Source organism: Lotus japonicus, chromosome 1 (genome assembly GCF_012489685.1).
Source record: "Lotus japonicus ecotype B-129 chromosome 1, LjGifu_v1.2".
In the NCBI taxonomy this organism is placed as follows: Eukaryota; Viridiplantae; Streptophyta; class Magnoliopsida; order Fabales; family Fabaceae; genus Lotus; species Lotus japonicus.
The window spans coordinates 131920637-131933403 of record NC_080041.1 but is presented as its reverse complement, the minus strand read 5'-3'; the positions used below and the strand labels follow the sequence as shown (position 1 = coordinate 131933403).

The following is a 12767-nucleotide window of genomic DNA, read 5'->3' as shown; positions in this document are numbered from 1 at the left end:
CTTTTATATTAATGACATCTGCTCATCCCATTATGCAGATTCGAGCTTTATTATGACAAATTAAATCTTTAAAAACTATCCAGGTATGCGTGTTTGTAAAATTCAGTCCAAATAATCCAAAAATTGTGTAGTTGTTTTTAGAATTCATTAATAGTTAGATTTTCGCTATGGAATGAGAAGTTTTTATCAATTATTAATGATATTTGAATGCCCATTCTTTTATGATTCATCATCTATTTAAACATGAAACATCTTATTAGTTTAAAAATTGATCCGATCACATCAACTCGTACCACAATCGACTCACCCCGGCCACGTACTGCATCTCCCCATATCCTTTTTTTTGGTTACAAATGGAAGACATCATCTCCCCATATCTAAATTCACTTTTGCTTTTTAATTTTTCTAACCTAGTCACTAGTCACGGTTACTGTGATTCCTCGTGCTACACCATTGTCAAAGTTCCTTGACCTTCCTTCCATTTCCATTAGGTAAGAAAAGGACAAACCAGAAGCTCCAAATATACACAGATTATAAATTTAACATGACAACATCATTAAGCACTCATTTGGCATCTCTGTAAGAATCTTGCTGAAGTAATGTTTGCAATTTGCAGTTAACAATTAATCAAGATGACCCCACTCACCCATAAATAAAATAAAATTACACCGAAAACGTAATTCTAGATGGATATAGATACGTAGTTGTTTTTGATAGAAATAGTACCCTTCCAGAAGGGTAAGTTGTACTAGGGGATGGCACCCCATGCAAATGATGGATCAATGTCATCAATTGACTTGTTGCTGAATGAAATAATTAGTGTTTGGATTGTTGCCATATATAATTGATTTTTGAGTAAAATACACTCACCTCCCTCAAGGTTTGCAAGAATGACACTCCACCTCATTGTTTTTAAAAATCTACACTCCACCCCATTTTTTATAAAGGCAAAATTTAGTGACGAAAACAAATTCGTCACTAATAAAAAATAATTACTAATTAGTTAAAATTTAAATAAATTAAATGCATATACACTATCATACATCAATTTATGAAAATAATTTTACTGAATTAAATTTAAAAAAAACCATCCACGTACTCTGTCTGTTAAGTCCACGTCTCATCTATCTCCAAATCATATTTCTCACCACAAACGGTCACCACCAAACCTTTGCTCCCTTTAACACGACGACAACCATCCCAGAATGTGAAACCCCATGGCACCACCATGCCTCAAAGTTTTGTTGCGACCTGAACCCCAGAACGTGAATCGCACATCCCCAAAGCCACTTGTTCAACTACTTCTTGTGAACTTCACTCCTCTAAGTTGTGAGGGAACACTTTGTTGGTTTAAGATGTTGTTGGATTTTGTTAAAAACGGTGTTCCACCGCATCGTTGGGTTCTAATAACCTCCGATCCACTTCATATTTCTTAATTTTGTTTCTCTATTTTCTTCACCCATTTGTGTTGCTTTTTGGGTCTACAATCCAATTTTAAAAATTGGAAGTATAAATAGATTATTTTGATTAAAATTGAATTATTACCAAATATGAAAACACAAGCATGTTTCACTATGTTCGAGATATGGTTTGTCAACCGGTTATGTGAGCTATTGCAGAATTTGCATTGTGAATTTACGGAGGAAGAACGCAATTGAGAGAATGAGGAGGACTGTGATGTTTTCATTTTTATATTTATTGGACTATATTGAAAATATTTTTTGAAATTATTGATTAACAATTTAAATAATAGCTAATTATTAATGAAGAATATTTTTCGTCACTAAATTTGCCTTTATAAAAAATGGGGTGGGTGTTGATTTTAGATAAGAATGAGGTGGAGTGTTATTCTAACAAAACTTGAGGGGGGTGAGTGTACTTTACTCTTGATTTTTCGATAGCCTGAGTTTTGACAAATTAATTGGTTATAGCATGAAAAAGTGTTCAAGTGAGTTGAGATCTGAAAGTATAAGATTCTTTCAAAAAAAAAAGTATAAGATGATTTTTTTTGGTACATCGGAAAATAGTATAAGATGATTTAAATGTTCGGTTAATTTGTAAAAAAATGTAGTTTATGTAGTACTAGATTAGAAGGTTCATTTATATATGTGATAGAAATAACGAAGAAAGATGAGTGAATTGAAAGAGTATTGTTGACATAGGATTGTCAAAATCGCCTCACCTTAATATGAACAAAAATCACCATAACATTGATGGTCAAGTAATATTTAAATGTGTGTTATAAGTTTGAATTTTATAAGATGCATGTCAAAATATTATTCAATAATTGATTAATGAGTTTTTTTATATTTATTTGAGGTGATTTACTTATTTGTATCATTTTATTTGGTTAAGTTGAATAAGGAAAAAATTGATTTTCCCATTTTGAGAATCAGTAATAGAAAAATCTGGCACGTGATGAAATTGTGAGATCCAACAATCCTGAGTGGGGGTGGCTAGCTCACCGCTTAACTACTACCAGTCCAGACCAGAATGAAATTGCATCTTTCTCTATGGGTCGGTTCGTGGGTGGGACTTAATGTTGTGATGGCCACACATTTGTTAATTTACCTGCAAATTGAAACTACATAATTCACTAATTTGACTAATATATATATTAAGAGTGAAACCAAATTAAAGTTCTATTTTTCTTTAGTTGGATATATGCTTTTCCATAACAAACAATATCCAATATCCAATATTCCAATTTGTCATCATTTATTTGGCTCAGTGGATACTGCAAGACCCACCCCACAATATATGTCCAATGCAAAAGCCACAATTCTCTGCATTAACCAATAAGACCCATACAAATGATTCTTGGACTATTAATTTACACTAACTTGTGGATGGGCATGCTCCACATAAAAATTATTATTGACGTTAGTTTTACGTTTAGACAAGTGGAGTATTTTACATAATATGTATCTAGTACAGAACTAGGGATCGGTGGATGTAAAAATTGTCAATCGCGTGCTCAATGAAGATCAGAATCTAATAACTAATAAGTATATATATGTGGGACATGAAAACCAACAAATATTCCATCATTAAAAGATTGAAATAATGCATAGTCATCAGAAAAACATTTGTAAATTTTCAACCACATAGATTTTTTAATAATGATTTGTGAGAACCTTGAGACGTAGAGCTAGCTGTGCCTTTTCATCGATCACTACCACATGATTTTCCATCACGGGACCTACCAAGTCAATAATTGACTCCCACGGAAATGGAAATGTGTTACAATATTATACAAAGATTCAGTAAATACATACTTTTGCTACAAACAAATGAAATATACAAATTAGCAGTCAATGTTGAGGTTTCAGAATGCAAAATAGGGTGACCTTAAGTTTGTCGCATACAACATGAACAGCTAATTGTCCCCGTGAAGCATGCACGTCTAGCTAGACAACTCATACCTAACAACACATCTTAGAGTTTATGCACGTCTAGACCCAACTCATACCTAACTAACACATCTTAGAATTTTGTTGATATAGAAATTGTTGCATATTTCTACTCGTTTGTGCTATGTTTCTTTCTAGCATATATATTTGGGAAGAAGCTAATACGTGTGTTGACAAATTTGCTCCAATAGATTTGCGCTTGGAGTTTGCTCACTGGTTTTGGTTTTTACTCATGTAGAGTCATCTTCTTACTTCTGACATGTGTTGTTGTGTCGACTTAGTGTAGTTTGTTAAAAGACTAATACGTTTGGTGACAAACTTGCTTCATTGAGTTTGCGCTTGCAGTTTGCCCATCGATTTTAGTCCTTGCCCTTGTAGAGTCCTCTTCGTACTTTTAACATGCAATGTTGTGCCGGCTTAGTGTAGTTTGTTGAGAGGTTAATACATGTGGTGACAAACTTGCTTAGTTAAGATATTTTTTTCCAAAGATTCTCATTGCTCATAAATCAGAAAGGGCCAGGTGAGAAGGCCCAGCATACAAGGTATTAGGCCCAATTAAGCTAGGAATACACCGTAAATGTGCAAGGGACAGATTGGGCCCAAACTGAAACAAGTAAGTGAGTAAGTGACGTTACTTTTAACACATCATAAAACTGCTATCTACACCACAATACTTTTGGTTTCCTGTATTACCCTTGCTATTAAAAAACATCTCGAAAAATAGAAAACAGCACTCAGAACTCAGAAGCATCCTCCGTCTCCGCCGCGCCTCGCGGCTGCCGGCGCTTTCTCCGACTTCGCTGCACTACCGATTTCTCTCGTTTCCGCCGTCTCCGTCGCACCTCTCTTCCCTCGCTCCAGTTCCTTTTCCGGCAACTCTCAAGTAGGTGAGTACAGTTACAGAGATCCAGTAAATCTAATAGAGAGGAGAGAATCAATTAGAGATCTAGGGTTAGAGCTACGTTTTTGCATCACAATTACCATGGCCGCAATTTGAAAGCTTAATTTCTGTTATGTTAACTGAATTTGTATTATTCATTATGCTTGCTGAACAATTTAGCTGCTAGTTTTGTTCATGAATCCTCGATTAGGAATCTCCATTTTACAATGATAATATGCATACTAATCTGTTAACTGAATTTGGTTTATTAATTATGCTTAGTGAACAATTTAGCTTGTATGAGCATTTCAGCTTGAGGATCCATCCACTACGGTTCATGAATCATCAATTAGGAAGCTCCATTTTCCATGATGATATGCATACTAATTAGGAGTATTAATTTAATTTAAAATTCAGATTTAAAAGTTTGTGATATTTTCTTTTAACAAATATTTATTTTTATTTCAAAAATATCTACCTTTATAAGCATCAGATAGTGGGAAGACTTATTCCTTATTTCTTGGTAACTAACCTCTGCACTTTCTCCTTTCACGTTGAAAACAAACGTTTAGAAATAGAGTGTTCAACTTATTTCTGGGAGGAGACACTTAAAAAAAAACACTTCTCTTCTCTCTCTTACTGATTTTCCTTTCAATTTGATAAGGAGCACAAACTTGTTCATCAGTTCGGGGATCCCTGCACACGACTGATCCGACGGGTTGACGTATCTTGGGAGAGGAGCGCATTTAAGTTCTCATTTTACCCGGTGCAGTTTGGGCGTTTTCTCTGTAAGGACAGCGCCTAGCGCCCTTTCTCTTATTATTTTATTGTTGTTCGTTAATGTATTGAATCATATTGTGTCTAATCAATATCAATTTTTAATTCCTCTTTGTTGCTGTTTGTAATCTAGAAATTGAGCAACAATCAATTGATATTGATTAAACACAATATGAAGAGGAACAAGATAACATAAAGTGCACCACTTAAATAAGTTGTAATCAATCCCAATATGATTCAATACATTAACGAACAACAATAAAATAATAAGAGAAAGGGTTTGGAGAAGTCTGGGTTGAAGCGCGCTAGGCGTTGTCCCCAACTGCACTTGGTAAAATGAGAACTTAAATGCGCTCATCTCCCAAGATACGTCAACCCGTCGGATTAGTCGTGTGCAGCGAAGGATCCCCGAACTGATGAACAAGTTTGTGCTCTTTATCAAATTGAGGAAAATCAGTCAAATAGAGAAGAGAAGAGAAGTGTTTGTAAACGTTTGTTTTCAACGTGTGTTGAATGTGCAACAAAAGAATAGGAAACGTGAAACCAGAAGAAAGGAGAAAGTGCAGGAGGTTAGTTACCAAGAAATAGGGAATTAAGTCTTCCCACTATCTGATGCTTCTAAAGGGTAGATATTTTTGAAATAAAAATAAATATTTGTTAAAAGAAAATATCACAAACTTTTAAATCTGAATTTTAAATTAAATAAATATAATTTTTCCAACAGAAATTAGAACCAGTAGTACTGTAGTAGTAAGATTCACTTCAGTTATTGGCAGGTAATTTACATTATCTAGGATGGTAGATTGGATTAGCGCCTTACCAGACACGATCCTCAATTTCATACTCTCTTTTCTCCCAACCAAGCAAGTCGTTGCCACAAGCGGTGGAAGCCGCTGTGGCGCTCAGTCCCCACTAGGGACTTAGATGATGGTCGCTTTTGGAGAGACAGAGAGGCTTATGCTCGTCTTGTTCAGGGAGTGAATGCACTCTTCCGAGATCTGCATCATCCCATCCCAAAACTCCGCCTTAGGTGTGTCTCTCATTTTACTGATCTTGCCGATGTCATCATATGGGTTAATGCTGCTGTGCAACGCAGAGTTCAGCACCTCAACATTAACTTAGCTGGAGACCAATCAACTTGTCTTCCATGCTCAGTTGCAAAACTCTGGTGGTTCTCAAGTTGGATAAAATTAAATTGGAACCTATTTCCTCTGTTGATCTAACTTCCCTGAAAGTGCTGCAGCTACGACGTTTATCTTTCTCACAACGTGGATGTCTCGTCGAGCTTCTTTTTGGATGTCCAGTTCTTGAGGATTTTACAGAATATGATCTAACTTTTGGAAGTGATTTATGTTATGACGAAGATGTCACTGGAGAGTTTAAAACCTTAGGCAAGTTGCTCAGAGCAAACATATCCAATACAAATACAAAGATTATGCTGGAACTGGTTAACAATGTCAAGTTTTTGCACATGGATTCGGTAATGTGATTTATAAATCATTATTTTTCTTTCCTAAGTGAAATGAGATATTTGATTTCTTGTTATTGTAACTCATGCAGATTGATTGTAGTCTTCTTGACCCATATCGTATTGAAGTCCTGGGCCCCTACGTTTTCCCCATGTTCCAGAATTTGACCCATATTAAACTTCAATATGTAAATTATAATGATGACTGGTCTGAGGTAGTGGAATTGCTCAAGTATTGCCCCAATCTTCAAGTTATTGTCATTGATCAGGTTCGATTAGAGGCTTAGAATGATTACTATTTTTTGTCATTTTTTCATTTCATTTCTTTATTCTGTGTTTATTTTTAGCAGCCAAATTTTTATGCCTATGTGTCTGAACTATCTGAAGAAGAACCAGAAAATTGGCCGTACACACCATCTTTTCCTGAGTGCATTCTATTACACCTTGAAGAATGCTATCTAAATGATTATAGAGGCACCAAAGGTGAGTTTCAATTTGCAAGGCATGTAATGCAGAATGGAAGATCTTTAAAGAAGATGACAACATGCAGTGGTGATTTCATAAATCAACAGGGAAGGCTTGAGCTGATAGAAAAATTATCTTCATGCACAAGGCACTCAGCAACGTGTGAACTTTACTTTGAATTACAAAATAGATTTGGTAGCTGCGAGTAGTTTCTTCATTTCTTCCTTTTAACTAGTAGCTAGCTACAAATATCTACAAGGATATTATGATACATGTTTGAATTTAGGGATTGCATGTTTTTAACAGTGCAGATCAGTTCTAGAATTCTACAGCAACCACCACAAGTATTTCCCCACCATGTGGAGTTGGCTATATAAATGAGTTGATTGATGCCATAAATTGATGTCATGGATCAAGTTTAAAGATAGATCATATCTGTAAATCTCTTTTAATGTTTTGCCCTATAGTTTTCCTTGGTCTTACTGGAGTATCTTCCATGCCGTCCACCTTTTTTTTCAGTGCTTCGATAAGTCTTCTCCAACCAAACCACTTAAGATGAGATTGTATTATCTTTTTTATCTGTAAATCCTGTGTTGTTTTATACAATCATTCATCTGTTTCACAACGTTCTCATCTCACAAAATTCTAGAAATCTACACTGCACTAATCGTGCTATAACACAATCTGAGCAAGCTTAATGCCTGTTGTGATATACCAGAGTGCTGGTATTCCTGGGTGGTTTATTCACGTTTATTTACTTAATTTTGGTAATATTTGGTTCAGTCTACAATGCTGTAGAGGTTTTTTTAATGGTGAAAATTAGTTATTTCATTCTCATTGGATTTTTTAACTTATTTTCATGCTGCTGCTGTTATATACATTTCATTATAGCTCGGCTATCATACAGGTTTCAAAAAATTCAGGGGAAAGAAGGCATTTTTTTTTTGGTCAAAGGAATAGTTTCATTAGATGGAAAGGGCCATGCCCAGTACAAGGCTACAAGAGCCAAACATTCAGCCTTTCTACAGAGCCCATACAAATTCTCAAGCAATACAATCAGGCCTGCTAGCTGAAGTACACAGTAAACTTACAAGAAAGTTCTATTACACTTAAGCACATGACTCCTTTATACATCTAAACACAGTTAGCTAAGGGAGATTTAAAAAAGAGACAACTTGCAAGCCCAAAGCCACCAAGCCCATCACCAATAAGCCCAAAAACTCAGCCCAATAAAGAAATCCAAACAAACCCTAGCAATTTGGGATCTGAGGCGTTGGAAGTGATGGCGACGGCGGCGGGACGACGTTGGCTTCACCGCTCAACCTAGAACCTGATCTCCTGCAAACAAAGCGAAAATTTGATATGAAAGCTTAAATGTCGCTTCTTCAAGACCTTGCCGGCTCTGCCGTCAGCTCTCTGCTACAAGGTCATCAACCACAGCGGTGCACAGCACCTCAGAACAAGCAACAGACCAGATCTGAAAGGAAGGAGCGATGAGACCATGGAAGTACCACTGAAGATGATGGTGGCCACGGCTGGTGGTTAGTGGTTGGAGGTGGAGGCCGTGGGTACTGTGGGAGAAAGCTACCTACCTAGTGTAGGAAAGGCCTCCATGGCGGAGGAGAAGAACCCCCAAAGGGGGAGGAGCCCCCAGTGGGGTAGCGGCTGGATGTTGTGGGTTGCCTTCAAACCCTAGCAGAGCTGCAATTTACCGTCTTTTTGGATGGGGTTGGCTCAACCATAAAGTGGGCTGAGTCTTTATCTTAGCTCCTGAAAAAAAATAGTTGTTTGTCCAAAAAAAAAAGTTGTTAACCAATATTATGAATGAATCACTAAATATTGTTCCCCGATACACAAGCTATCAAATATTTGATAGAATGAATTTATTTTCAGGATTGAAAGTTTTTAAAGATTGATAAGTGAAATATGATATACCAATGACTTCACTTCTTTCTTCGAATTCATTTACCATTTTTTTTAACCGCTGAATTAAAAGACTAACTACACTAACTTAGCACAATAACTCCAATTAGAAATTAAAAGTGGATTCAACTCCGCAGGGGTAAAGAGTAAAGACCATTGTTGGAGAGAAGTTTGAAGAGGAGCCTGAAAATGCAAACCAAACGAGACTATTTTGAACACGAATTGGAGAACAATGATAATAATTTTAGTATTCATTATTTTAGCTATTTAATTTCCAAAAATAAAACTAATGAAATCTCACTTAAGACAAATTCTTATATAAATTTTTTTTTCGCTTACTCCACGTAGTCAATCTTGTTCGAGCCGAAAACATTCACATCATGGTGGGGTTAGCTCTTTTAATAGGTTTTTTTTTCATCCATGAGACTTGAACACAATACCTTACTAAAGAGAAATCAAACATGTACCACTTAAATCAACTACTTATTGTTTTTCACAATTTTTTTTGCAACATTTGGAAAGCTGAATAAACTACACAAAAACATTTTGACACAACAATTGAATTAAGTTGGAAGGCGAGAACTTAAAAAAAAAAAAAACGCAACAGACTCGCATCATGAGTTGCTTGTCTAGCTAAGGAACAACCAAATTGCTATCACGAGGGATGTGAACTGTGGAAGCCCTTCATTTCCGAGTTAACATGCTTCGTACCTTTCTAATATGATCACATAACCAGTAATTCTAAAGATATGTCATGCTTAACAAAACATCAACGACATTGCTACAGTCATATGCCCAAACAATATCACGATACCCCAGATTCCAAACAATAGTGAAACCAACATCAACAACAATCAATTTTGTATGAAAAACATCACCCTCTCCAAAGCTAATAGAGGAGTCAGAAACTCACTTACCATCATGGTCCCGAATCACTCCACCCGCTCCCATTCTATTGCCAATCTTAATTATGATAATTTTAAATTCCAAAATTCTCAATAATAATTTCAAACAAAGTTATTACAATTTGACCAAAAAAGTAAAAAATTATTTAGATTTTGCTATGGAATTAAATGTACAATGAAACATCTCATTCTTAGGCAGGGCCGGTCCAACCCTAAGTGAGGCCTAAAGCGAACTTTAAAGGGAGGCCTAAGTGAGGCATTTTTGTCTAAAAAAAATTTCTTTATTACATTTTTTATTTAAACTTTATTTTTCTAGCTTTTGTATTGCATCCAATTCCAATTAGTTAGTACTTTACGGTCCTTTTGTATTGTAGAAAAAGGAAATTTTTATTGTATCAAAACTCAACATAACCATGAAACCATCCCCTCATGGTCATGCCGACATGGATACTGGAGTCTGGATAGGCATACCGCATACATGATTAAAAGCAAACTAAAATAGAAATCAGAAAAAACAAAACAGCAAAGAGGCTAGGGCGTAACTACTTACAATAAAGGGAGTTTTGTTTTCCTATTGATCTTCTCCCGTTCTTCTCAATGGCTAATCAAGTAATCAAAGAAAAAATAAATTATGGAGGAGAATTCTTTTACAAAGGATATGAGAGTTTGAGAGAGACTGAGAGAGTGGCAGGGAGAGTAGAAACGTTACTAGGATTTAATTGAGAGAAAAGGAAAGGTCAGAGAATAAAAGGTGAAGAAAAAGAATAGGTAATATCAATTAGTTGTCAATTAAGATTGCTAATTTAGTAATTGTCAATTAAGATTTTTTGAGAAAAATTAGGGAAGAAACAACTAACAAAGTGGTAGGTAATGGTGAGTAACAAAATGGTAGTATTTTTTCTTTTTTTTTATTTGAGGCCTTATTTGCAAAAATATGAGGCCTTTTTTACTTTGAAAAAAAAAAAAATTTTTTGAGGCCTAAAGCCCTTGCTTGGGTCGCTTGACCCTTGGGCCGGCCCTATTCTTAGGATAGGCTTGGGCTGTGTATGCGTACATGCTGACATACATGTGTAGCAAAATGTGAGAATAAGGTACGAAATGAATGAGATGATGGACAAAAATTATTGTCAATATTGTCACAAGAAATTTATGAGTAGCATATGGTGTCCTCACAAGGGACCCTTAGGTTTTATTAGGTTTGTCTCTTTGTACAAGTTGGTACGTGAATCTCATCAACTTAAAAAGTGGGAAAAATATAGAAGCATCTCTTATTAAATTGGATGCTGTCACGCTGAGGTGTTAATGTGTTATTATATCGTTTCTTTCCGGAAGACGGTAAGTATATATCAAAAAAGGGTCCTTGATTTTAAAATATCAAAATTTTAAATAACAAATAATTTTGATATAAGCAAATCATTAATAATATTTATTGATTTCAATTATTTAGTGTATGTGAATATGTGATAAGTTACTGCTTTTCCAAACATGTCGTGAAAAAGGGTTCTTGAATTACCCAAAAAAAAAGTATGCCTTGTTCACTTGAATTTGCAGAGGGACCGCAGTGGACAATACAAGCTATCAAACCTTTTAGGTTAAAAGAGACATCACAAATAATTTCTCACGTTTTTCCACAAGTAATAATCCCACTCAATTTCTGTTAATGTCATGCCATTCCATGAAAGGAGCTCGATAATTCTTAATGTCAAAATTATTTAGATTTTTTAAATATAGTTTATATTTCCCCAATTTTTATTATAATAAATAAAAGGTGTAAAAATAAAAATATAATGCATCCCCTCAATCCCTCATAATTATAATTATTTGCTTACTAAAATTCGTCATAAATAATTAAATATCGATGATGAGTGTGAAGGGCCCAGCTTATGTTTCGAGCAAGTTCGGCTGAAAAGTCAGGTTGGCCCACAAGCGTAAATATCAAAAGCCCAGAAAGTGAAATGTGTGTCCTCTAAATTCTAATCCTCTCTCTCTGCCATATTGACACACAGACACAGTGTCAATCTCTTTTTGGTGGTTGCCTAAAAAAACAAGTTATTTAATTTAATTATTATTTTTAATTTTTTGATTTTCCGTCTAAGTTTTGACATATATAAAATATTTCATTTATATTTAATAGTAGTAATCAGTAGGTGGTGTGCATGAGAATATTGCTGAAGCAATTATGATTAATGTTTTCTCAAGCTACTACATGAATAAATAAATAATAAGAGGTTTGTACGTGCTAATCATGAGAAGTCCACCGGCTCAATTTTTTTTTGTTACTGCATGGCTTTAAATTTCAACTTCATAACTGAATATTTTCTTTGAAAAAAATATCTCAAAGCATAGGATGTTTCCAATACTATTATCCTAAAATTTATACCCTTTAATGTGTGTTTGTGAGTTAAGTTTATGAGAAGCTCTCCCATTATTTCATAGTATAATTTAAGAAGAGGGAAAATAGTTGAAGAATATTTTAAAACCCTCAAAAACTCCTCAAATTAGACACTCTTTTAGTTATTTTATAGAGTTTTCCCAAATTAAAAGGTTTAGAGAAATTTGGAACTTGCAAACAAGAAAATGACTTACCGTGCATTCCCCTTGCGTGTCCTCCCCTCCCCTTCATCTCAAAGCCTTCTCCTTCCCTCCCCTAAAACTCGTAAACAAGAGAATGACTTACCCTCCATTCCGCTCACGTGCCCTCCCCTCCCCTCCCTTCAACTCAGAGTCTTCCTCTTATCTCTCTTAAAAACTCACAAACACACCTTAAATAATTTGTCATCAAATGTGATTAGTAAGTAGTAACAAAATATACCCACCCTATTACATCTCTTCTATAATCACATAATGTTATACAAATATAGCTCTACTATAGCACTTAAATTAACAAAAAAAAATTTACACAAAAATCAACTTGTCACAAGCTTATCCTAATAGGC

General features: G+C 35.1%; 1 protein-coding gene across 1 annotated transcript; it reads left to right on the top strand.

Annotated features, from left to right (window-relative positions):
- The first annotated feature begins 4119 nt into the window (after positions 1 to 4119).
- LOC130730900 (F-box/FBD/LRR-repeat protein At3g26920-like) lies at positions 4120 to 7455 on the top strand. Its single transcript, XM_057583040.1, has 5 exons — positions 4120 to 4300; positions 5528 to 5639; positions 6314 to 6550; positions 6631 to 6807; positions 6886 to 7455. Exons 3-5 carry the CDS (start codon positions 6506 to 6508, stop codon positions 7210 to 7212), a joined length of 549 nt encoding a protein of 182 aa, XP_057439023.1. The 5' UTR covers positions 4120 to 4300; positions 5528 to 5639; positions 6314 to 6505; the 3' UTR covers positions 7213 to 7455.
- The last annotated feature ends 5312 nt before the right edge of the window (positions 7456 to 12767 follow it).